We start from the raw sequence: 26,839 nt of genomic DNA, 5'->3' as shown, positions 1-26,839 counted from the left end.
AAATTTCATTTAAAAAATAAAATTTACTGTGATTTTTATTTTAAATTTTTCCGAAATCATTGAAGTATATATAGCAACAAACTTCATGCAGCATGAATCATGCTATTATAGACGACGCGGCGTCGTGGCGGCGCTAAGATCGTACAAATATTTATGGTGTTCAGTGCGGTTCCACGTTCGGTCGAAAATGGCGGCCGGTCCGATAGCGGAACGCAATCAAGGTAATTATTTGCTATAATTGTAAATATAGCAATATTTAAATTCATATAAATGAATTTTAACACTATTTTGATAAATTTGAAACCGATGGTACAGCTACAAGAGAATATCTTCTTTCATAAAAATCTAAATTCACTTTTATAACCTCTAAGTTTCGTGTTTATTACAGCTTAAATTTACTACAAAGTTTCCAAGACAAATTCACAAATATATAAGTATTTATAATCGACATATTTGTCGATAATATCTTTACGTTTATACGTAAACCGTAATAATATAACTAATATAATATATCGAAATATCGTATGTGTTTAGTATTGAGGTTAGATTTATGCCAAATAGACTAACAAACGCTATTTTTTTTAGATGCAACGATTTATGTCGGAGGCTTGGATGACAAAGTCTCCGAGTCCCTTTTGTGGGAATTGTTTGTACAGTCTGGACCTGTTGGTAAGCGTTATTGTAAATTTAAAAGAATTACTGAGTTTTTAATAAGTGATAAAGTATCAGTAAAACTTTTGTTTGTCTTTACAGTCAACGTTCACATGCCAAAAGACAGGGTGACGCAGATGCATCAAGGATATGGATTTGTTGAATTCATGGGAGAGGAAGATGCTGATTATGCCATTAAAATCATGAACATGATTAAACTCTATGGCAAGCCCATACGGGTAAATAAAGCTAGTGCACATCAAAAGAATCTTGATGTTGGAGCCAATATTTTTATTGGTAATCTTGATCCTGAAGTTGACGAAAAGTTACTTTATGATACATTCAGCGCATTTGGAGTTATCCTTCAAACACCAAAGGTAATTTTTGTTACACACGCATTAATTATTATGAAATGTGGTAAAATTAACTACTGACTATTAGAATAATTTTGTAAATATGTTTAAAACATATTCAAAGCAGATTGCCTATCATGAAGTATAAAACATATAAATTATTTAACTGCACTAAAATATAATACTCATTTTCAGATTATGAGAGATCCGGAAACAGGCAATTCAAAGGGCTTTGCCTTCATAAATTTTGCGTCCTTCGATGCAAGTGACGCAAGTATAGAAGCCATGAATGGCCAGTATCTTTGCAATCGACCGATTTCCGTATCCTACGCCTTCAAACGCGACGCGAAGGGCGAGCGTCACGGAAGCGCAGCTGAACGTCTCCTTGCCGCGCAGAACCCACTCAGCCAGGCGGACAGGCCTCACCAACTGTTCGCGGACGCGCCACCTCTGATTCCCACGTCAATGCCAAACGTCGGCATGCCTCAGCCGCATCCTCAGCATCACATGATGCACGGCATGGTTATGCCACCGCCTCCACCACCGTCAGCACCGGTACCACCGATGGGTCACCCACCACCACCACCGGTACCACCGCCGCCGACGGGATTCCCGGCAAACATCCCGCCGCCACCGTTGCCACCTATGCCCAACATGCCATCGCATCCGCCATTACCTCCGGGTATGCCTCCACCACTTCCACCCATGCCGAATCAGCAAGGTCAGCAACAGAGGATGATGCCACCCACGCACTGGGCCCAACAAGGTCAATTCCCACCGCCACCACCACCGGGCGGTGGAGCCCCTCCGCAGTTTGGACAGTTCCAGCCACCGCTGCCTAGAGCCCCACCAGGTTGGAGGCATCCCCATCCGCCGCCGCCTTTCCCGCCCAGAGGACCACCGCCACCACCACCTCCTCAAGAGGGACAGCAGTTCCAATAAGTTCGGCGAGAAACGTGCGATCGATTTCTGTGAAACGCTAAAGAGACACTTGTATTTTCCGTTAGATTTAAGTTGTGGATGCCGAGAACGATAAATTAATTCTTAGAAATAAATTTGTATACCATTGACAACGTGACTATATGACTTTTTTTTAGATCCGTTTCGATTTCAAAGTCCAGCTATGACTATTAGTTTGAACCTTTTTTGTTTGTTGTGAACACTGGACAATTATTGAAAAATCAGCTAGATAAAGATTTTATTTGACGAACCACATCGATAGCCAAACTGTTATTTACAATATTTTTCTACTCGACGTGAATAAACTGTAATATAAGCGACTCCATTGATTATTCTGTCATTGCGAACCCAAACATTTCTTCGTTGCCGTCCATACAGACAGAAATCCATTTAATTTTTCAAGCAGCGTCGCATACGTAATGAGTTGCAGGTGTCGTAAAAGTTGTCTTTGAAAACTTTTCTAAATAACAAACATCAATTACGCGATCTAGTCGTAAAAGCCGCATAAGTCATTCCGACGTTCTACAAACTTGACACGCTATTAACGCTACGAGATAACGTACGCGTCCTCGGAACAAAAAAAGAAAATAGGAAATAGCCTAATTGACCTAATGACGACACTGAATGAGTAATGCTAATCACACCCTTCGAGAGCTGGCGCATCGCCTGCATAGTCAAAAAAATTTATCGCCGGCCTGCCTGAACTATAGGCAACAGGGCTATAAGTAAACTAGGCTAAGCTTGGACTGTGTATGCACGACATAGGACAGTATTTCACAAAGATAAGATTGTAAAGTTAAACACCTGTTATTGAACTATGACCTACACGTCTTTAAAGTGCCAATCGCTTTCTTGATCTTGTTGTACGCAAAATTGTTCACGCGTTAACGTCCCCCCATATAGCGTACGCAGAAGGTCACAAAACATCGAAAACTCTAAGCCTCGTTACTTATTCAGCGCCGCATCGCTGCTAAAATCATTCCATCACCGCAGCTTATAGTCTCGAAGGTGAGCTCGCCGCGTTAAAAGGAAAGAAAAAAAATCAGTCGACTCACGATCGCACCCCTACTCTCAATTAATTCGCTCGCATGTGTGTATACCGCGCGCAGGAATCGTTATACGACCAGACATTAAAGCGAGGCTCTCGCGCCTCGGCGGTGGCATAATGACAAGCCCCGCGTAGTGTATAGAGCGACAATCGGAAGTAGAGAAGCCGGTCAGCCGGGGAGGTGTGTATCGACCGACGTCGTATAAGCTACCCGGTCACCGTGCCGTAGCTATACAGTGGCTGGATATCGATTATTTCGCGGAGCTCGACTCGCGAGTCCGGGCTGCTTGTCTTTTAGCCGCGAAACGCCAAGTCGCGTAGTCCTTTCGCTGGAGGATCGACTCGCGCTGCTTTTGTTTTATAACGTCTGTTCGGTTTGGATAGTTGTGTATAGTTCGAGTGCGGATTCGTATGTGCTTCGTGACATGACGTGATCTGGAAGTTTGAATTTCAATAAGGAGCTGTTGAGAGAGAGAGAGAGAGAGAGAGAGAGAGAGAGAGAGAGAGACGGAGGTGCTTGCTTGTACTTCGTGACGCGAGCGGTTGCGAATCTGTCTCGCTTGCGCGTCAGTGGTTCTCGACAAGATGATAACGTGGCTGTTTGTGGTGAAGTTCTTTGGATGATTCGATTGCGTACGTCGCTGGGAATAATAGTCGTTGCGTATGTATTGAATTTTGACGGTTTAAAACTGGACTAGATTCAAATTTGAAGCTTTCGTGTAGGCCCACAAAACTTAAAGATAACATATACACGTTGTGGTAATGGGTGATTATAGTAGATAAATTATGCGTATGTTATACCATAAAACTGTTACGGCATGAAGCAAGTTCGTATACAATGTCTCCGACAAGTTGTCCGATATTATAGACGGTTATTTCTACTTGAGCCTATATATGTGTTCTGCTTAGCCTCTTAATCAGCATTCAATCAAAATCCATTTGAGAAACGAGTAACTGTACACCTACTCTATATAGACGCACCAATTCAAGCTCGTGTTAAATCCTAACTCGCACGAGTCAAAAACTATCTTTTCCAAATCCAACTGGTCAGCCTTCCCACTTCTATAAAATTATCACCCCAATTTCCGAAAAAAAATATTCCAGCCTCCAGCCGACAGACCAAACCAACGCCGCTGGGTAAAAGTATGGTGTTGGGAGTACTATGGCGCGCCTGTCGTACGAGTGCGACAACTCGACGAAGAGCGGCGATGACGAGGACGTGGTGAGCAAGCCCTTTCCCTGCGCACCGGACAAGTACTGCTTCTACTGCTGCTGCAACCCCCAATGCTGCTACGTCATACAGAAGCGGCCTCTCAAGCACTTCTGGGAGGCCTGGTACTTCTGGCTCGGCATCGCCCTCCTCGTCATCATCGTACTCTCCACGGTTGGTTTCGTCGATATCATTTCTCTCTCTCTCTCTCTCTCTCTCTCTCTCTCTCTCTCTCTCTCTCTCTCTCTCTCTCTCTTTACAGGTATAATTTTTTATCGGAAACAGTTTACAAGGGGCGATCGATGAAGCGAGTGTTTGAAAATGTCTTAGAGGTGTCAGGAGCGAATTAATGGCTTGTCATACACGCTCTATTTGCTCTAATGTGTGTGCTTTTCACTTAGAAACGTAGAGGCTCGTTATCGCATATCGGAAGCATTGTCTTGTATTGTATTGGAGCGCTTAATCCTCTCTTAATTGCGCGCAAACTGATGTGCGTTACCGCGCCTATGTTTGTCGAGCGATAGGAATCTCAATCTCTCGTGTGTATTAAGAGACTTTAACGCGGCGCTGGAAGTGCGAACTATCGACTTTTTATTCGCCGGTTATACGTCCGCGCGTTATGGAATCGATGAATAATTTAGGCGAAAGTTTATAAAATCTTGTAGCAAAATGTGCTCGTAAAGATTCACGACGTTTAAGTAAATGTTTCATATGGCTGTATCGGGCCGAGGGAAAGCATACAACTCTTTTATGATTCTTTTCGTGCTATTATCTGGCGTAATAGGAAAGCGAATCGATTATCGATTTCACGCACGGCTCGTTTAAGTACATCGTATAGCAAATGCTTTTGCTCCCGTGAAATATTCCGATATTGCAGATAAGGTGTTTATGCGAGAAAAATAAATATTGAAGAGCCTTTTTCGCCTTGGACTAAAAATAGAGTATACACACGTGTTCGATATTTCGATACTTTTAATAATGCTCGCTGAATTAATCATACAATCGATTGGACTTAATTGTGTGTAGCTCATCGAAATCGAATTCATCGCGCGAAACGATAAAACAGCATCAAACTAATGCGCGTCTTTTAACATAAGGTGGGAACGTACGTCGTGACCAACTGCAAGCAGAACCTCCAGGCCATAGGCTACGGCGACAACGGCCCCAGCGGTAACAACAACGGCCAGAACAATAATCGAATCTCAGCGTCCGGCAACAACACCGAGCAGCAGCAGCCTAACAGGAACGAAATTTCCATAAACATAATACCGACCTCGGCGGTGCTGTCGACGCACAGGAAAATTATGCTCATCGCCCCGCAGCCGAGCTGCACTCATCTGAGTAAGTTTGCCAACGCACGAGAGAAAGAGAGAGTGACAGTGTATTTTGTATAAGTGTACGTGACGGCTACAATGGGAATTTCGTTTGAAAAGAGTTTCTTGTTCGAGACTGCGGTGAACGATTTTCTCTGAAGCGATTCGGCTTCGCGCGAGCGCAGATAATAATTTGCTATGCGGGTTTGGGAATACGTGTATGCATGCTGGGGTAAAAACTTGTATTCGGTGCGCGTTGTATGGATTCGGAAATAGGGCTTTTCTTGGAATTTCGAAAGTTTTGATGAATTATTTTTTTAGAACCAAGCTTTGAATAAGAGTTACAAAACTTTAGTGAAGACGTCATTGGTGCCGCTGTACACAAGTCATTTTGTGTTGTTTTTCTATCGCATTTGAACCTCAATCAATTCTGATTAGCCTGATTGATTGATAAGTAAACAAGACATTTCGAAGTAGTTGTATAAAAGCAAACTGTGAAACTTTGATTAACATACTTGACACCTGTGACTATAAACTCATTCAAATATCAATTGCATTACTTATCAATTTTACTTGGTAATTTCAATGACACTCAAAATTAGTTATAAGTCTCCGTACATCGATTACGAATTAAATGAAATTAAAATCATTAACTTCACAGCAAAGTTCAAAATAACACTATTTCTATATGGGCTCAGTGCTCAAAGCCGTGCACCAACTAAACAACAAACCCCAGGCAATTACCTCTTTAAAAAGTATAGCGTTTGCAGCGCGTAGAGAGTAAACACAAAAACGCCGTCCGCTGTGCTAACTTATAATTTTCGGCGATTTTCAGCGCCGATCGTCGCATGACCCCTAGCCATTGGTCTTCGAGACGAAGCCCCATCAGCGCGCAAGAACCTGATGCATCTTCGGACGACCTTCCGCGGCTCGTAAACACCGACAAACGATGCCGCGCAATTACCAGAGGATCCTGCGAAAAAGCTGCGCAGTGCAAACAACGCAAAGGAGGAGGAGAAGAAGAAGACAACAAAGCAGCGACGGCTGCTGTTATAGCTTTCGTCGTTAAAAGTCCGCGGGAGTGGCCTGTGATCACGAACGCGCGCGCCTCTTTCACTTTGCGGCCGATTCTTCGCCGTTGCCGCGCTTATTCTCCTCGCTCGTATAACCTGGGAAGAAGAATAAGGGGAGCTGCGAGCGAGTTGGCGAAGTTTTCTCGAGATTGCGTTATGGGCGAAGTGGTAGAGCTTTGTTTTGTGTGTAAGGTAGGAGTTGAATTTTGAAAGGATTGTCATTTTTCCCCCGAGATTTGACTTTTGATTGTGATTTGAGAATTATTGCGCAAAGCAATTTCGTTCTTCATTTTTCTGCGGGTTTATAATTCTGATGAGAAATATTCTGCTGATGTTCTTAAAGTAATTGTATTTGCGATGTTTACTCGTTACTTTTAACGTGATTTATGCTTGATTCTACGTGTGTAATATTTTTTTTTATGAAAGATTTTGATAAACGTATAATTTTTATGCGCAAGTCGATCTAACAAGTGAGCCGTTGCTGTTCAAAAACAATTGACTCGACAAACAAGTGCAAATCAACCGATTGGATAAATCTATATACAGCATCGAAAATTACTACGAGTATTTTAACTGTAAGCTATATTTGTAAATCGAATTCTATAATCGTGCTTGAGTATAGATAAAAATTATATAAATAAATCTTTCATTCCAATCTTTACAATCAAACTCGCTACACAGTTCGCAATGAGATCGTCATAAAAGCAAACGTCCGCGAACGAGTGTATAAGACACCAAAGTGGCCAGACACTCGCATACAAACTCTATACTGCACTCCTTGGCGAAAAAAAAGATCAAGTGCACCGAGAGAGAAGCAGCGCACGGGGAGTTAATTAAAGGTGCAGTATCTATAGCGAAGCAGTCCGCGCGCGAGCGACGATGGAAATGCCGAGGATCTCGTTCCCTTCGCCTTATCTCGATGCGACCTTTATCCGCGAGTGCAGCCTCGACATTTATGTATAAGTCTTATCAGATTATCTGCGCGAGTACACCGATTTTTTGCGGATCCGAATTCTCTATATACGTGCCGATGCCCTTGTATATGTGGGTAGATGGATTTTTTGTTGAGGTATTTTCAAGTTCGATTGAAAGGTGTGGATTTTGACTATGTACTATAGTTTTAAATAGCCAACTACAACAATTGCTATTACTTACTAAGTCACGCAATTTTCAAGTTTGAAGCAAGCTACTTGTACTTTCGTAAGAATATTATATAGATCGAGCTTGTAGAAATTAGTTTTGCGACCAGGATATTTTTTTACAAAACTATAAATCATGGTTTACGACTTCTTCTACATAATAACTCTATTGAATGCGAATGCCATTGATTTCTATTGAATTAATCCATTGTAACGCAACACAGCACGTAATGCGGAGAGCTGAGCACCGTGTTTAGAAGCATGTGTCAGAAAGTCTAGAAATGAGGGGGTGATGCAACGAGAGATCGTGAGCGCACGAGACAGAGATAAGCGCGAGAGTGATTTCGAATGTCCCTCGTGTCAGTGTATGCGTGTGTCACGCTGTGCCTTACAATATACTTGCGCTGAATTATCAGGACATTGTTGTGTCTTTCGAAAAAAGCGCTGCATTTTGCTATATAGATACGCTGTTCTTTTAAAGTGCACTTATGTATTGGCTTTTTTTCAGAATTGTGATAGAATTTCAGTATGTTGTGTGTGCTGAAGTGAATGATTCTATCGGTTTACTCTGTATGTATATTGACGGGTTATGAAAATTACCAAAGCTTATATATGATTTAATGTCTTATTTTAAGAAAAAATATATCAATATGACTTTGATAAAATATAATATATAACGACATATCATTACAGATTTAATTTTTGTATCGGCAACAGTTTCGTGAGTTTTGTGCTAATGAAATAAATATTATTCTGCATTATATATTCACCAAAAAGTTTTAAAAATTATTTTCGAAGAAACCTGTTCAAAAGCTCAAATCCTTTCATTTTAATTGATCCCTTATACAACCACGCGTATAATTTCTTTCCATATATTATATTATAAACGTACACATCATTTTGACGTCATCGCGCCGGCGTTCGCCAAATTCGCACAAGTCATTCTGTACAATTGCAAAGTATAAGCTTCGCATGAGTACATAACGAGTATACACACGATATGTGAATACATCAGTCCGTCCCCATACACTTTCGAGATATTACTTACGAATTATAACGAGTCCCTCGTCGAAGCAAACCCAAAAATTAAACGTAATAATACATTCCCATTCCTCTATGTGTTTTCTCTTGTATAGACATTCACACAATCACCTAACTTTCGTTATAAACATCTCACACATATTACACACTATTCGATTCCACGAATTCCTCGTCACCCTCTAGCGGCAATTACATCTATCAACCGTCGATACGCGGAACAACCGCCTCCATATGCATACCAAAAATGAAAAAAAAAGGGAGACTGCAGTAGTATAAGCTATATACTCGCACGACACGAATATGCCAGACGATAAGCTGATGCAGAGTGTAGACAACAGCAGCGGCAGCAGCCGAGAGAAGATAAAGCAATATATCCCCTCTTGCGCTGATGCAGAAAGGGAAACTGCGAGGAGAGAAAGCGCGCTGGACAACGTCGTCGACAGGGCCGGTAATTAGGTAGATAAAAGCCGATTTTTTATATAGTCTCGAACACATACCCACACACAGACACACACAAGAGCGAGTTTTAATTGCCGGTCGCCGCGCTTGTAATTTCAAAGCTCGTGTAATTCCTTTTGCCGAGAGCGCGCGCGCGCGCCACCGTCGGTTCGCGGAATTAATCAGCTCGCGGCGGGGCTAAGTTGCTGATTTAATTGAACGATTTTTTATATGAGTAATTGCCGCGCTATCCCTCTCTCCGAGAGGCTAGAGATTTGTATTTTTAATGGCAGTTGAATTATGCATGTGAAGTGTGTATACGTGTACGCTGTATATACGGAGAGGATGTGTTTCGCCTGTGCGGGTTCATCGATCCGCGTCGCGAAAGTCGAGCGTATCCGCTTAATCGTTTTATCGCGATTAATTTCTCAAAAAAATATTGGCACACGCAAAAAAAAACGTGACTAATTTTCATCCGTAGAAAATAGAAGCATCGCAAATATATCTGCAGGAATATCAATCAAAATCTAATCCCGGAGAGAGTTAAGAGAGAAAAAATACGTCTAAAAAAAACTTGTCCTACTTCCCTCTAATAACTCAGCTCCTATATATAAGTATATAAACCAAAGAGCAATGGTAGAGCGAAGAGCCTCGAGCAAAAGCGCGCGCAGCCGTCGTCGGGCGCGAACTAAACAGGCGCCTCTCGCGCACGCATTAATTAATAACGAGAGCGCGCGCCGAGTGTCGACCTGACATTTCGATTAACGTCGCGTCGAATTGAGCGCAACCGCTAAAATGTTCTCGCCGCGCGGCTATATATACGCGGTGGGTATAATAAGTCGGATGATTATTGCGTTGTGTTTATCGAAGCTGCTATATATTTGTCTCCTATAAGTAGTGCGAACGTATGCGATTTTTTGCGACAAGAGAGTTTTGACAAATCGATGCATGTATAATTTGGGTTACAGGCAGGTCTGGAGAAAAGAATTCGATTCATCGAATGCCAATTAAACTTTTTCTCGCACCAGTCTTGATTATTATTAAAATTATACGTATCGCAAAACGAGCTCCATTTTTATTATTTTCTTCACGCGCGCGACGAAGATTAAAATTTCAACATTGCGAAAAGCGGGACTGTAAATAAGAGCTGCCCTCTCTCTCTCTCTCTCTCTCTCTCTCTCTCTCTCTCTCAGCCTCGGGGAAAAAAAATTCTCGGCGTCATTCAAGTTTGAAAATGCGTAAAGAGCGGCAGCATCCTTGAGGCGATCCTCGTTAATACGTTGCTTCTGCCAATAAATTGAGGAACTTTAGAGCCGTCGCGATGACGCTTGCTCGTAAAAAACCGGCGCTCTCGCGGCGGCGTCGAAAATAATCGCGCGCCTCAGAGCCGGTGTGTTGTACACATACATATATATGATATGCAGTGGCTACCGATGCCCGACGCTCTCGCTCTAATAAACATTGGATTCGAGACCGCAAGTGCGCCTTAAAATATCGAAACTTTATGGTCATATTTGCGTCCGATATTTTTTCACCGTTACTCCCTTCTGATAACGTTCGCGCGTATTATGTACTTATTTCGCATACTTGCGGTATTTCGTGGGAACCTTTCAGTGTACGTCTTGAAACGCTTTATATATGTATGTGTGTGTGTGTGTGTGTGTGTGTGTGTGTAATGTGCAACTGGGGTGGTGAGCAGTTGTATCGATCGATTTTGTATAAACTTTTGATTTTAAACGATTTTCCAAAGGATGATGTTAGATTTGAAATTCAACAAATTAATCTCGAGCAAACGAGGAAACTCTGCTATAATGACATTTAAATCTGCTCGAGCACGTACGACGATCGCGTATGAAAAAAATCAATAAATCACATGGTACACACCGCGATTGTATGTCAAATCAACGCGCGAATTAGCATAGATTATATCATGTGTAATTCTTAGACTCCATACTAGTTCGGACTCGCTGAACCACACAGGAGTAATCCCGTGTAATAAATCTGAATTACGTCGAGTGTCATTAGCCGGTAATTTGCGAATTACAAAAGATTATTAACCGCCACCGAAAGTCAGAGCAAAAACTCTCGAGAATCATCATCGTCAAAAACTCATCTCGCACCTCGGCTCACTCAACGCTCGACTAATCGAACTGGTCCCCTTTGACCTTCCCAAAACTCACGGGAGCCCGAAAAAAAAACAACACTTCGCTCGTTAACATAATACACCCAGTGGCCACGCGATGACGGAATTAAAATAGCGACATCGTACATACAGAAGCAGACGCGTGCGATGCCGCGCACGAGCGAGCGAGAGAAAAAGAAAGGGAAGATGAAAAGTCGCGATGGTCCTCCTCGCTCGCGGGGTGGGAGGAACTAAAATTAGTGGAACACCGGGATTCTCACGCGTCGGAGCGAGAGTCGTCTCGGCATTTCCGAAAAGTTCTCGCGGTTGATAAGGTGCGCGCGCGTGCGGAGTACTTATAATTCTCGCGATGTCTCGAGTGTTGTTTGTGACGGTGTTTGTAATAGCTGCTATCCTCCTATGCGGCGTCGACGATGCTGCAGGTGAGCTGTAGTTTGCGTAGTGTGTATACTTTTTGCCGATACTTGTATAATACGAGTATTAATGAGTGTGGATTGAGAATTATCGCGTGTATATTGATTAACGATTTTTTTCGCGACGGGGACAAGGTAAATACGCGCTGGCAGCTGACAAATCAACTCACGGGTCTGATCAATCAAACGCTATAGTGATAAACGGTTCCTCTGAGTATACGACGAACCGCAGTGCCCGGGATTGTGTAACAAAAAATTGTGTAGAACGCGAGAGGCTTATGTATATGAAAAATAACAGATCGTTATAAATATAGCAATTTACATATCGCCAGATCTATGCGGAATTTTAATTGGCAGTTTAAATTTTTCTCTCGCCTAGTTGCGGCGCACTTACACACCGGCGTCTTACCCAATATTTGCATGTATAAGAAGCAAGAAAATCAGCATCGAATAACGTAATGAGCTGCTGCATACACGCGTTATTATCATCATTTATAAAACGACATTCGAAGAAAAACTGCACACAGCTATATCAGCCTTCCAGGGAACGACATCGGCTAGTAATTTCTAACCCAACATTTACAAATCGCCAAATAAACTGGCAAAACGCGAATTCCCCACCGTTTATTAGCGCCGCATTCCAAACTCGCGCACCTATTCATTAACCTAACCTCACCAGCGTCCTCTTCGCAAACAGCGAGATAAAAAACATCTTATAATATACTCACCATTGGTTTGTCGGTCTGCCACCGCGTAGTCGTCAACCTCCTCCTCCCGTAGCGCAGCAAATTAAAGCGAATCATCGCGTTGTCCTCGCGATTGCCCCCGTCGGGCAATATTACACGGCGGCGTGCGAAACGTCACGACGAAGCACTTCCACCGATGGCACCAGCCGAGGGAGAGAGAGATAGAGAGAGAGAGAGAGAGAAAAAGAGAAAACTCACGTCCACACGCACACACTTGTATACTTATACATGTTTATGTTTTGTACTAATGTCAAGCTTCGCAATGATGTGTTCGAAGGTCGGAAATGCGTGTGCACGAGCAAAGCCTGCAGGGAGAGCGGCGCCAAGACCTGCAGGACGCGATTCTCCTGCTACACGGAGCTGATCGTCAGCGGCGAGCCCACCGGCGTCAAGACTACCCGAGGATGCACTGAGTAATTATAACGTCTTTTTCGTTTTGTACCTATATGATGAGTTTGTTCGACGTTCGTTGGCCGTTGGCCGTTGGCGTAGTTTTTGAGCCCAGAGGGCGTTGCGGTGGCCATCATTACCATCGACTTTCCGGAAGTCGCGAGACGCGAACTCGCGGAGAAGGTTTTCATTTGTGCAGCCTGATCGAGTCGCCGGAGGGTGTGTTCTTGAAGGTTAGAATTTACATCGTGGTTTCTTCGAGCCTCCGATATCGCGAATCGAAGTTTATACGAGGCTTTCGCGTGAGTATGTGTCAGGTTTTCATAAATAACTTTTTTGCGAACAAAAAACGTTGACCGGCGTCAGTCGGTAAAAAAGGTTAGTTTTCTGGACTCACGGCTAAAAATACACTCGTCAGTTTGCGTTCGGCTTTTATATAATAAAAATTGAGAAGAAGACAGCCGGAGGCGTATAGCATCACGGCTCGGATTTAGCGATACATAAATCATTGTTTGTAAACAAGAAAAGTCTAAACGCGCGGAGAGAACTTGAAATTCAACGACGACGGTGACAAGTTACTTTTTTTTTCTCGATACAATGGCGGCTACTTGCCTGCAGCTGTTAATCTCAATAACGTTCCGATGAATGCTTTGATCTAATCGGGAGGGAGAGAAAAACAAAAAAATAAGGCGAAAATAGCCCGCGAATCGCGATAAATTCTATGTGTGTATGTATTAAAACGTATCATTTTCGATACTAATGGTATAAGAATAACACGCTTTTTGTCAACAGCCCGATAAATTTACCTCGCAAAAAGCCGAGAGCGCATCGTATCCGGTTCAAAAAACCGCTTTACATACATATAAAAAAAAGAACACGTTTATTATTTTCCCCATCTTTCGGTAAATAATATAGTATATTACGGTACACGCGAAACCTGCAACTGCGCGCGTTATGCAAACGAGGCGGAACAAGTCGCTCGAAAATCGAAGAGCCGTCGATACGCGTTTATATTTCCGCGGATGCAATCTCGTTTTGATTCCCGTATGCGCGCGCACAGCTGACTCGGCGAAACATCGTAAAATTAAATTGGCTGAAAATCACGCCGGGGGGCACCTCTCTTATCGGTATCTTTACGAGTGCGTAATTGAAAATGGACCGGTGCTTAAGCCCTTTCTGAAAATCGAACGAGTATGAGTGAAGGAAGAAAAAGTTACAACGTTGTATCCTGGAGCGATGAGTAAAGCATGATAGAGATACGATCGGTTGCGCAATCGCAATTTTCACTCGCGGAGCGATGGCTCGTTGTGCGCGCCGGTCAATAACAAGGAGTGAGCTGTCTTTATTTATCCTAACGCTTCGATCGTTTATTGTAGCTGTAAAGCAGGGGTCGTGAACTTTATCGAGTTGAATCTCTGGCCTTTTATCATCTTCTCGGGAGAGAGAGAAAGATAGACTCGTCGCGTTGCAGGGAGCAATGACTACTGCATAGTGTACTATTAATCTTTGACAGGAGCCTTTCCGCGTAACGCAAGTTCCGCGAAATCGCTCGGTTATTGTAGATAATTGCTTTTAATTGATATTCGCTCTGTAACTTTGTTATATTCGTTTTGTGCTGTCGATTATACGTGTGTGTCTATATTGTTATTGATAATATTTACATTTTTTTTTCTTTTCGTCTAGGATAAAGCTGGCGACAGAAAATTTTCACATCTCAGTCAGTCCTCGATCGAATGCTGCACTCAATTGACCGGCCTATTTTGTGTACATCCTCAACGTCACACTCAAGTCTCTGCAGCTCGTTATACTCCTCTGGTCGACTTCTCGCTGCTTTAATTTCGCCGTCGCCGCCTCTTCGTCTGGACTTCGTTTCTCCATATACTCTGTCTTCTTATTCTTTCGATTGCCGCGGACGCTTCGTTATATGCAGCGTCGCGAACATTTGTATCTGTACCACGAAGTCGTCAATTTATTCTTTATTTATGTGCAGCGCGTACGAGCTCCAGTTGGATACGATGTAGTTTATAGAAGCAGCGAAATATGCAAATCCATTCGGGTGTATACATATGCGCTTTCGGAGACGCGCGCAATTTCGCGATGTCTTATACCCCCAATTAGAGACTGCTGTACAGCGTTGGGTTCAATGTTTATCGTATGGAGATTGCAGTTTGGTTTTGTAATCGCTGTGGATAGACCTCGAGGCGTATGCTTGTGCGTGTACGGTGGGGAGACACTATATTTTTCGATTGATACTTTTATTGCATACAGTATATTGTACTTGTTGGGTAGAAATTAGTTCTAAATACTGGAAGACAAAGATAATTTTTTAACCAATCATTAACGAGATTGAATTTTTCAGGGGAGCAACGCCACTGCTTTGCGAGACCAAGTCCTGGCGTTCGAACGACGATCCAGACGACAGCTCCAATAACTCACTGGACACCCTGCTAAAGTTGGGACGCGTAGCTGCTTGGCCGCGATTAACCTGCTGCGACACCCACGATTACTGTAACGCTGCTGATGAGGATTTCGAGTCAAGTAGCAATACTAACCGTCCATCGGGCGACGCAAGTCCTTCGAACAAATCGAATGCAGAAAACACAGCTACCGATGAGCTCCAGTCAGAGGAACAAGACTACTGGAATCACATGTACAATAGAGGGCCGCTGAGGACACCGATTTCGGGAGGAGCTCAAGGATCCGACGGTATCCAGAGCCTTCATATAGCCGCCCTAGTACTGGCCATCGCTGCTCTTATATCCGTGTTTGCTGCTTGCTACGTTGTCACTAGGTTAGTGTATTTTATTAGAACTAATAGTCGTATATCAATATTCTATTACTTTTTAGTAATTGCAGTATTTAAAAAATTTAATCCGCGCCCCTTACTGTTGGCGCCAAACTTTTACTTTCCATTCACACGTTATAAGTATTCTATTCGCAGCGTTGTTTTCGCCGCGTTGTGTATTGTGAAAATAGAATGGGGAGAACAAGATTTGAACTAGGGCCAATGCGTGACTGTGTGAGACTTTTTTTTATACCAGTAGCGATGCGTATAAGTGGCGAGGAAACGATGATTTGTCTTAGATTCCCGGAAATTCACGAGCTTACGTGAGCACCATGCTGGAAGACGAATGTCACGACGTGGAATCATAAATTATACAATATTTTTCTCGGTTCGGCGGCAACAACACTAAAGATGTCATTTTATTTTCGATTCTCTTATAACGTCGCCCCCTAAATTATGTCACAACTTTATTTTACTGTCTACTTTATAATTTTTCGAATTTACACGCGCTATATGATCGTTTATTTTGTAATTTTCAAAGCGTGTGAGACGTAAACAAGATACTGCTTTTCAAAAAGCAGAAAATGAAAGCTTCAAGGAACGAAGTTACTATTTTCCTTGTTATTTCAGTTTCACACATTTCACAAGTCAACCGAGAAACTCAATTGCAAAGTAGTTTTTCGCAACCACATACACTGAAAAAAAACACAGCCATTTTAACTGAACTCGCACCAGTAATCCGTCATTGTACGAAGACTCGCCAAAATTACCGTATAGTTCAGCAGGTTTTAAGAATCAGTTTCTGCTGATGTCCCGCGTAAGCGACCAATTTTACGAGTCGCGACTCGCCAAAATTACCAGTGGCACACCGTTGTTCTTACTGAACAGTCGTTGCGCTGGCAGAACGGTTAAAGCTACCGAGCTTTACAGCAGAAACGACTGTGTTTTTACAGTGTAGTCTTCGAAATTTAGTTGTCGCGTTAAATTCAAACTACCCTTGGGTGCATATTTATTTATTATTCCTTTCCCTCCGCGACACAGGGGCCAATAAAGTACGCGGATATATAGAGAGGACTGTGTCGATCGGTACAGCTCGCGCGATTTGCGTAATATCATGCTAATGTTCGGATAGCGGGACATCGCGTCCCTCTCTGTGTGTATATCTTACTCGTCAATCGGACCTTGTTTTCGCCGCGGCATTCGATTAGCATAATTCGTCGCATTCCACGCGGATAACAAGCACACGTGATTGGCTCTTCTGTGCCACACGTTATATTATGCTCGCGTCTTTTCTCGGGGATTACGTTTTCGCGCGCGTTCAGTGTAACATGTGTATTTTCTTCGTACCTGATAGAATTGGTCGGGCTTTTTTTACATATGCTAATATTCCTGTTTCGGTATATAGTATCCATAGGCGTTTCTAGCAAATTGCTCGAATGTAATCGTTCTGTAAATCCATACCTATAAACAGGATAAAAAGTCTCGGCAACTCGTACAACATTGCTCATAGAAATCATACTAGTTTTTATATTTGCTATAAATAAATCCTTTAAATTAATATTATTCTTAGCGCATATTTCTAATATTATGCAAGCTGCAGCCGCATATTGGTTTTGATATTCTTACATAAAACCTCGGCGATTCATAATGGTCATTTAAGCGTTATAATTAGCACAGACAGAACCAGTATTTTTCCCTTCTTGCATATTCATCGATCAGCTGAAAAATCAATTCTCATAACTTAAGCATCGGCACGCGTATAAAGGCCTTATCTCTGTCTAGCCATAACAATAAATTTAAACGATAGAAAATAATTTACACCGTACAGCAACGATAACAGGTTTTTCGTCCGTCTTTTCGAAAACCTGTCGCGCGTTTAATCACTCTCAGCTGTTATAAAATAATCGCAGTGATCGAGTCTTTTTAATTAGTCGTTCAAACACAAACGAATAAATTCATAAAGTTGATACCGCGCGCGACTATTATCGCTCCTAATTATCAAGTCCCGCGTGACACGCCGCAATCTCTTACACTCAGCGCCGCGATTTTCCTCTTGCACTTAATAAACCACGCGACGTCTGTATACGTACCTGGTGCAAGCGTAAAAATGAAAGTTCCCGCACGCACTGGAAGCACGAGGCAATTCCGTTTAATAGTCCAAGTGCGCGGAGCGAGTCGTGTGTGCTCAGTCATACAAGTAAATCGCGCGAAAGCGAAAAAAAGGCGAGCAGTCCGATAACGCCCGGAGAAAATGCAAGTCGGGCCTCTAACAAACGCGCATTCCTCAAAAAATATACCGCTTACATACCTGCAGATAAAAAGCACTCGCACTGGCTAATCGCACGTGCGAGAAAAAGTCCGGCGGAGGGACATTCCGCTTTTGTACTTTGCGCCGGAAAAGGCGGCGTTTAATTAACGCTTGTTGTCGCGGCGAAGTTTTTGCGCACGATGACGATGGCGGCGCCCGCGCGAGAGGCTCTTCTTTTTCCGCTAATTAGGCGCGGCCCCGCTGACTTTTTTGTCGTCATTCGACGGCGCGACCGCGATGAAGTTCTACTTTAATTACCAGGGGGTAGTATAGTCGGAATTTTTTAAGTGATGTGCGCGCCGAAGCGGACTTTAATCTATGGTTCAGCGAGCTCTGAATGGCTGGAGTAGTGAAGTACCGGAGATGCCGGTTGTTATTTTTTTTTCTTTTTGGGGGGTTGGTGTACCGATAATTGAAATTGGTTTCAATTTGTGACGAATCATTTGGGTAATGCGGTTAGCGTCGTTGCGAATTTCTAAGGCTTGACTTTTTTTAATTGTTAATAATCGCCTGTGCGATCACCCATGCCATTGCGATGTACCTTCATAATGCTTATTTGGAATTAGAAATGAAATACTGTACAAATTCATGTCCATTGATCCCTTATTAGCTGTTGCCTAATAATATTAGCTGTACGCAAATATGTTTGTGTACTATATAAAGCGCATTTGAAGCACACATAAAAAGAAGTCTTCGCTTCCTGGTGAAAATCCAACACCATTATATATCCACGGTAATTATAACCGCCGAATTATTTTCTTAATCGCCCGCTTGATTCCTCTTGACCTATCAACGGACTTCCCCACATGCATCGATTCTCAGAAAATAGCGCTCGTCATTTCGGGAACGAAGAGCACTAATAACTTCGGTCTTGCTATGCCTACATTAGACAAGCCCATCCTGCCTTGATCGAAGGAAAATTTTAGTCAACTATCAGTGCGTCCGATGAAATTACAAAAGCGACGTCAACTCGCGCGCAGCTATGTCGTCTGAGCCGAAAATATTCGACAATCCTCTTCTAGCTCGTAACAAAACTTTGTTGATTCATTACGGGCTATGGCCGTACCAGTCGAAGTTAGCGAAACGCTGTAAATACTCGATTTTTTCGATAACGTCGATATCACTGATAATACCCATGGTAAGTATTATTGTTGTTTATCCGATACTTTCACTCGTTTTGTAAAAATAATAAAATTCGTTTCCTAAAACAGCTTCAAGGATTGAGAGACGACACAAGCACGGACATCGTGATTTTTTTCGAGACTGTCGTGGCTACGCTCATGGTTTTCGGCGGTTTTGCGCAGTGCCTCATTATGTATGCGCGAGAGAACAAGGTTTTCTTCATCATTCATAAAACTGAGTAACTGAGCGTTATCCAATAATTCAAAACGTTTGTGCTATAAATCGAATGATGCTTGTCGTCTCGCAGATGAGAAATTTGTTCAATGAGATCGATGCGAATTGGCACAAATTGACAGACTATAAGGAACGCGAGATATTTTTGCACTTCGCTCGACGAGGACGAGCCCTGGTGACTTTATTTACAGGTATACGACTACTTATTCAAAAATTAAACTGTTTGTCGTTGGATAACTGCGGAATATTTTGCAGTAAGTACCATCAGCTGTTACTTTGTATTTATGATTCTGAACAACATCCCTACGATCTTGGGTGAGGCTACGAAAGATGCCTCAAAAACTTTTCCTTACTACTCGAAGCGATGGATCATCGACGAGCGTCTGCGAAATCTGCAAATTTTTTTGCACGTAATAATTGTCACATTCTACAGTGGCATGGTCTACATAGTTGCCATCACCACGTACATCTACAGTATCAAACATTTCTGTGGGATTTATGCCATTGTCGCGTGAGTACAAAAGCAAAAATCGTGTAATTATTAAAAAAAAATAATAAAGAAACTTAATACGTTAATAAAACTGTGTAAATACAGTTACAGGTTGAAAAATCTAACAAGCACAAGACGCGTAATGCCTCGAAATAAGTTTTCAGCGAAATACGACGTTTTAGCGGAATTATTCGACATTGTGAATAAGCACAAAGAAGCAATCAAGTTAAGTGTACATATAAATACTCGGTTGAACATATAAACACGTATTTATTTATACCATACATTTTCTTCTGCATTTTTCGTAGGGGCGTTCGCGCGATTGGAGGTATATTCCGTAGGTCGTTCTTCGTAATAGAGATTTGCTTTCTCTGCGCTTTTGCCATGATTTTATTCGACGTAAGGCAATCGCAGCGCTTATACTAAATTCGTATACATTCATTAGAATCATTCTCCAAAGTCTTGTCTAATTTTCAGATTCACAGTAATCTCTTTAACCTTCGACTCCTGCTTCGAATATGCTTCATAGCGTCGATATTTTTCATGCACACGTTCTACATAAACTACGGCGGAGAGATGGTCATTCACTTCTCGGACAAAATTCGAATGGCGACTTTCTTCATACAGTGGTACTCGATACCCTCGGATGCGCGAAAAGTGTTGGTGATGATCATGCAAAGATGTCAAAGGCCTGACACCCTGGGTTGGATCCACATGACTTACTCGAACGCAAATCTCATACAGGTGGGGTGGATAGTCTCTATCATCGGATGTCAAATATTTAGTTAATCAATTATCGACATTGTAATTGTTTTAGATTTTGAGATCGTCATGGTCTATGGCTGCCGTGCTCATAGCCGTTCACGATGTCAAATGAGTTTGTACGAAATAAAATTTTTGAAACGAAATTAACGCTAATGAGTTCCAAAAGACTCAGTCCCTGCGATCAACGTCAAAATATGTCGCGGAGCCTCGTAGAATTACGGGGCCAAGGTCCAAATTGAATTTTGTGCCAAGGCACTGTCGTTCACCGTCACACTAACATAATTAGAGCGCGAAGAGGCTCGTTATACGCGCCATTGTCTTTGTAATGAAGGGGTTAATGAACAGCTGTTGGTCTTGCGTTAGATGGCTTTTTAATCAAGCTGATTTATCGAAATGTTGGGAGAACTATTAAATTAAAGATTAATGCACTCATGAAATTGCATTAATATAAGTTAATCAAGCTTTTTTCTAGTTTTTTAATAAGTATGATCATGCAGTAAGTGCGACCAATAAAGAATGTATGAACATAATTAGATCGTTAAAATAAATAAATTGTTGGAAGTAGGTTGAAATCGTAGTATTTATTTAAGAGACCTTATCTAAATAACACAGCCGAGTTCGTACTACAGAGTTATTACAGAAACTAGTAACAAAAGAGCAAAATATAATTCTGACACTTTTTAGAGAATTAATAATAATACACGGAATAAACTTTATGTGAACAAAATAGAGAAAGCTTGTTGTGCCGCTGATGTGTTGGCTGGTCTGCGGTTCTTGAAGAAGTGAGGCCCTGTGCCTCTGCGTCTCTGCTGAAGGGCGTCGCGTCGGTGGTGGGTCGGGTGCAATAAAACCCAGGTAGCAACCCTCGGACCTCTGCTCCGCTCTTGTACAGCTATGAGCTGTGTGTGTGTGTGTGCGTATCGTTGTATGTGCGAGTATTTTCTCAACATAAATTGCAAGCATATCTAAATAATTTATACAATTCATGTGTTGAGAGTAATTTACTCAACCAACTCTAATGAAGAAACTGAAAAAATATACATAAAAATCAAATTGAGATTATACTAAATATTTAGCTGATGGTTTCTCTTTGTAGTTTTTTTTTGCGTCCATAAACATTATTTTTTAATCCGTTAGTTCTATAGATGATTCTGAAATGCATTAAAAAAATTATTAAACCAAAAAAGATCATCCAATATGTCTGTTAAACAAAAGAGTTTTGACTGGTCTTTCCTCCACACCTCTTGAATAACTTATACGAAAATAGGTGGCGCATAGGCACTTTTCTGCTTCCCTCCATCAGAATTTACGTGCTGAGTCTAGATATAGCTATAATCTTTAACAAGTCAGCCTTGTTGGGTCCGCCTATGCTGTAACGGTTTAGGTCCATACTGTAAGGATTAATAAAGTTGTGTTGTTCGTATGTCTTCTCACGCTCTTGAAAATTAAGCCAATCAAATAAGGCCAAACTGTTTGTTTTTTCAAAAACAAAGAGTTAAATACTTAGGCCGCCCAAATTATAAACAATTACATTCTTATATATCAATGTCATTAACGACGGCATAACTCAATCGCCACAATATTAATTTTCCATTAAAAAAACGTTCTACGCAAACGGTGCATCAGCCAAGCACACTACCGCGCCTCCTAATAATCGTAAAGCATACTCTTATCGAGAGAGAGAGAGAGAGAGAGAGAGTGAGAGAGAGGCGCCGCGTCGGGGGCTAAGAATAAAATTCCCTCAATCTTAATCCCCGAGAAATTTCAAACTACAAAAAGACCGCCTACGCCGCGCAGCTGTCTCGCTTATACAAAGTCGTGTGTGCCGTTCATCTGCTCCGGCAAAAACTAAATACACCAATAAACACGCGGTGGCGCGACTTGCGGTGTTTATACCCGCGCATGTGTGTATGTATACGTATACGAAAGGGAAAAAAGCTCCGTATAAACCCGAAATCGGTTTAAACGCGCTGCTGCTCACTGCACACACAGAGAACTGAGAGAAAGAGAGATAGCACAGGCGCCGGCGGCGGTTGGCGCGACGCGACGCGCGCGGGTGAGCAAACAAATTTCAGCCCAAAGTAGCTCATATTTGTTTAGAGGCGCCTCGATAGCAGCCCCCTATATTCGTATATATACACGATGGCGTGTATATACGCCGCGCTATATCTTCCAGCCGATAGCGTGCCAAGAAATCAATTCTCCCTCTCCCTTGCGCTGGTGTGGGTATCCATATCTGAGCTTTTTTCTCTCGGCGTGTTATAGCTGCGCAGGCTATTTCACGTATATATTCATAGTCATTTCGATTCCATATTATTGCCGTCCGCGGCGTCGATGAGTTTCCTCGTTGGTCTTATCCGCGATGGCTGGTTTATCTTTTTATATATATATATATATATTTTTTTTTCCGCCTGGTCAAATATTTGATCGGTCGTACACTATGTCGAAAATAATGCGCAGTCCACTTGTACACCAACGCGACGATTCCGCGTAAGAAGTAAAATTTTAGCTTCGATAACAGCCCGCGCATCACTTGCATAACGCCGTATAATACAAGGGAAAAACAGCCCAGCGGAGCCAATTCGCCCATCCCCTGTTTACACAGCTAGCTGACCGCGTTCCCGGCCAGCAATCCTCGTATTCTTTCCGATACACCCGCACCACCTTAGATATCAAGCCGAACCGGCGGCGGCCTCTTGGCTCGGCGGCGCGTCGTCTCGGCAGTGCGACTCCTGCACGCGGAGAGAGCTAGCCAGACAACTGTCGCGACGCGCTAAAAGCCGTCCTCGTGTATATATGCGTATACATATAGACACACAGCGCCTTCTTATCAGCCCGATAGCCGTCGGGGCCTTGATGCTCGCTCTCGCCTGATATTCCTTTTTCACTCCGCGCCGCGCTGCCCTCTAATCTTGCGGACTGCAAGGCCCCGCGCGACCGCTAAGTGGGTTTTCGAGTTCGAGAATGTCTCTCGTGGGACTATACTCGACTATCTCTCTCTCTCTCTCTCTCTCTCTCTCTGTCTCTCCCTCTCTCTCTCTCTCTCTCTCTCTTTCTCTCTTGGAGGGAAGGGCCTTCCTTTCGCCTCCCGCGTTTCTGCTCCCGACGACAACGTCTTCGCTCTACCTCTCTCTTCTTCGGTTCTCCTCTTTGTTCCGCTGGTTCGTTGGTCTTTTTCGGCGCGCGCGATTGTTTTTTGGATCGTCTTACGTCTCATTCTGTGTGCTTCTATATCTCGCGTGCGTTTTTTTTCCTCGTGCGGCGGATTTTCGGCCTCGCGAGTTCTTTTTTAGCTCCTTTTTAGGTTCTCATCATCCCGCGAGAGACTCGATCGGCCCGGCGTTTTTACGATCTCTCCCGGCTTTCATTCTTCTGACCGATGGACGTTTATTTGTCTTTAATGGCTCGCCAGTTATCTCTCCTGCGGCTGCGCGCGCGCTTCTTTTCTTTTTCAATTTTTAATCGCTGTGTGCCCGGCTTGATACGTTATTTCAACTGCCTCTGAAGGGTCTAACGAGCTGCCCTTCTTCGCGCATATTTACATTTCATTAATAAAAATATTATAATTATACGTAATCTGCCTCTCTATTCCGGGGAGCGTAAATAACGTTTTTATTGCGCGCGTCGTGGAGATTATTTCTTGAAAATGTTATTGTTAATTTTAAAAACAACCGGCAAATATTAAACACTCCATCATCCTATACATACTTTGCGATAGTTCACGCAATGTCCCTCGCGCATATCAGCCGCACACTCGTTCTCGATACGTCTATGCAGTATTTTATCTTTCCACGAAGAAGACGGTCGTAGGCGCGAGAGACGCAGCATCACCCGCAACGATTCGTCGAATCGACTTACGCGATTTCTGCATTCGATCCTCGGCTCTCGTTCCCGTGCGTTTTATGCACATCAGCGCGAGCGAACGTCCGAGAGAGGAGATAACCTTCGTCTCTTATTCTTGTTGCGACGGCCGCCGCGTATATTTTGAGTCGAGAGGGGGATAACGTGAATTTAGGTAGCGATAAAAGTGCAGCGAGATTTCCCTTAAGTGCGTCTCGCGGTATTCGCTCCTTTTTTTGGCTGATAACGACTTTTTGTTTCGGGTTTTGGGAGGCCCAGGTAATTTCGCGCAGAGGAAGTCGAGATAAGACTATGTAATGTGACCGACCACGTTCGCGAGCTGCGGCTAATTGAAGCGAGTGGTACTGATTATATTTATAGCCGATTTGGTTGCATTAATCAAATGTTTCTTAAATTGAATTTGAGAATTTTTTAAGCTTTTTTATAAAATCTTCAAAGCTAATAAGATACTCATACATCAACGTTAACGACAAATCACATAAAATCCATCACACAATAAACGAGATGACAAATCAGCCGTAAACGACGAGTTGAAAAAACTCGCAGAAGCGAAGAGCAAACAAAATTCTCACACCTCATTCTTCACTCTTATTGCAGATTCCTAAACGCCAGCGGCGGCTTGCCTCGGATAATCGGCCCCTACGGCGACCGGTTGCAGGATTTTTGAGATCGACTTCCAAGTACAGCGATGCGTCCAGGGCGTCAGCGGGAAAACTCGTCTTGTCGGGTAAGTGAAATATGTAGCGAAACTTTCATACTTGTATTATGCGTGAATGGCTACTTATATAAGAATATTACAGAATATGTGAAAGGTTTTTTGCAATAAGTATTATGTTCACTAAATATAGAATCGCAGCGTATCTCCATCTCCTGCAAAAAAACGATTAGTATTCCATGAGTTCTCTTCGGCACTTTAAAAATGTGTTCCTCCTTGCACTACAACATTTCTCATTCCGATCGTCGCTCACGCCGAGAGCCGCGAAGCAAGAATATAATCTCAATTCTATACAGCAAGCACGTGTATCTATCGCGAAACACCTCATACGTATACGGATCAGGCATCGAGACAAGCGCCATCGACATTGTCTTTCTATATAAATCTTATCATAGTTTATACAAGTTTTAGATACACATAAATTATTCTTCTGCCCTTCGAAAATCTTGTAAACGCCGTGGTTGAACATGCTTAGGTTTATGACGCGAGCCCCGATTTCAACACATGTAAAATTGTTTAATGCAACAGATTCAACTATTTTTCCATCAGAAGGAGATTTTTATGATTCTCACAATTTTCATCGGTACACTCGCCTGTCAATAGCTGCAATCCACCCCCTAACGTATTGCGAATCCTCAGTAGTCTTGTTGTAGGCATCACTGTAGGGAATGTCACTTCCGTTTGTTTTTCATTGTTAGAGCTGTACTGTCTGCAGATAATCTGAGTTGAATTATTTTTGTTTGTCCAACAAACTCCTAACTTCCCAAAGGAATCGTCAATACCTAAAAATTTACCCTCGCTAAGAAAATCGATGACATCTACAGATTTTCCATTTCCAACGGTGTACATTAATTTATCCACGACATTTTTATCGTAATTTTCGGGTATGTCATCTTCATCAAAAATATCTGGCTTGAAGTGTTGTAGAAGAGCAAAGAAATTATTTGGTGAACTGCTGCTTGTAAGTGGGAACATGTGTGCATCATAGAGAGTCACATTACGTGGTAGATAACTTACTGGTTTTCCTACTTTGTCAGCATTCAAGTTGATAGTTTGTTTGCATCTACCGCCAGAACAAGAATGTTTGTTTATAAAGAAAATATCTACTGTATCATCATTGTAGTGTATCAAGTTTGCATCTTTTAGAATAGTTTCAGCGAAGACGTGGTCACTTTCTGTAACGTCGAGGGGAATAACTGTTTCACGATATTCGCAGGTTGTTATATCAACAATACGAAACACTTGATCTATATCTGCTTGATCTTCGAAATCCTCATCACCAAACTCTTCGCGCTGTGATAATGAGTACGAGATGATAATTTTATCGTTTGACAAAGATTGAATTTGAAGATGACATAATAAGTTTTTTTCCGATTTCATTTTTTTTTGTGTCAAAATAACTGCTACATTTCTTTTGCGATGTGAAACCAGCGTCGGATAAGGTTTGAAGATCAATCGTACAGTTTCTGGTGGGATTACGCTCACCGTCACATTCTGCATACAAAGAAGTATAGTATCGCTTTTGAATTCATCATTCTGGAATTCTGAATAAAAAAACAAATTTCTATAAGTTCATTTTAATTTTCTTTGATTTATTAGTACAGAATTATAGTTCAATATATGTTTTATACGTATTCTTTT

The 26,839-nt window shown here is 42.3% G+C and overlaps 5 protein-coding genes and 1 pseudogene across 6 annotated transcripts in view; 4 read left to right on the top strand and 2 right to left on the bottom strand.

Moving 5' to 3' along the window:
* LOC107980833 (facilitated trehalose transporter Tret1-like) overlaps positions 1–12,810 on the bottom strand; it is a 48,011-nt gene extending 35,201 nt beyond the window's left edge. The window contains exon 1 of the mRNA XM_031927312.1: positions 12,511–12,810. The gene's annotated coding sequence lies outside the window, so the exon portion shown is untranslated. The remainder of the gene's footprint in view (positions 1–12,510) is intronic.
* Positions 103–2,284, top strand: LOC100116908 (splicing factor 3B subunit 4). Its single transcript, XM_008206325.4, has 4 exons — positions 103–221; positions 586–669; positions 754–1,028; positions 1,200–2,284. The coding sequence occupies exons 1-4, from the start codon at positions 188–190 to the stop codon at positions 1,944–1,946; spliced, it is 1,140 nt and encodes a 379-aa protein (XP_008204547.1). The 5' UTR covers positions 103–187; the 3' UTR covers positions 1,947–2,284.
* On the top strand, positions 2,400–8,512 carry LOC100679429. The gene is made up of 4 exons (XM_003424321.5): positions 2,400–3,673; positions 4,117–4,396; positions 5,320–5,563; positions 6,371–8,512. The coding sequence occupies exons 2-4, from the start codon at positions 4,175–4,177 to the stop codon at positions 6,385–6,387; spliced, it is 483 nt and encodes a 160-aa protein (XP_003424369.1). The 5' UTR covers positions 2,400–3,673; positions 4,117–4,174; the 3' UTR covers positions 6,388–8,512.
* LOC103315790 lies at positions 11,605–15,417 on the top strand. 2 transcript variants are annotated; one of them, XM_032598508.1, is made up of 4 exons: positions 11,605–11,791; positions 12,806–12,941; positions 14,602–15,129; positions 15,278–15,417. In XM_032598508.1, the coding sequence occupies exons 1-3, from the start codon at positions 11,719–11,721 to the stop codon at positions 14,666–14,668; spliced, it is 276 nt and encodes a 91-aa protein (XP_032454399.1). In that variant the 5' UTR covers positions 11,605–11,718; the 3' UTR covers positions 14,669–15,129; positions 15,278–15,417. The 2 variants fall into 2 exon arrangements, 1 of the variants encoding a protein (XP_032454399.1); XR_004344767.1 differs by lacking the exons at positions 11,605–11,791; positions 14,602–15,129; positions 15,278–15,417 and adding an exon at positions 13,021–13,295 and having other exon boundaries at positions 12,850–12,941.
* Or186PSE (odorant receptor 186 pseudogene) lies at positions 18,994–20,484 on the top strand (annotated as a pseudogene).
* Positions 25,144–26,839, bottom strand: LOC103315791. The gene is made up of 2 exons (XM_008206329.3): positions 26,216–26,839; positions 25,144–26,110 (listed from the first exon to the last, which is right to left on the bottom strand). Exons 1-2 carry the CDS (start codon positions 26,696–26,698, stop codon positions 25,733–25,735), a joined length of 861 nt encoding a protein of 286 aa, XP_008204551.2. The 5' UTR covers positions 26,699–26,839; the 3' UTR covers positions 25,144–25,732.

This window comes from Nasonia vitripennis, chromosome 3 (genome assembly GCF_009193385.2).
Source record: "Nasonia vitripennis strain AsymCx chromosome 3, Nvit_psr_1.1, whole genome shotgun sequence".
Taxonomy (NCBI): Eukaryota; Metazoa; Arthropoda; class Insecta; order Hymenoptera; family Pteromalidae; genus Nasonia; species Nasonia vitripennis.
This window is presented reverse-complemented; position numbering and strand designations above follow the sequence as displayed.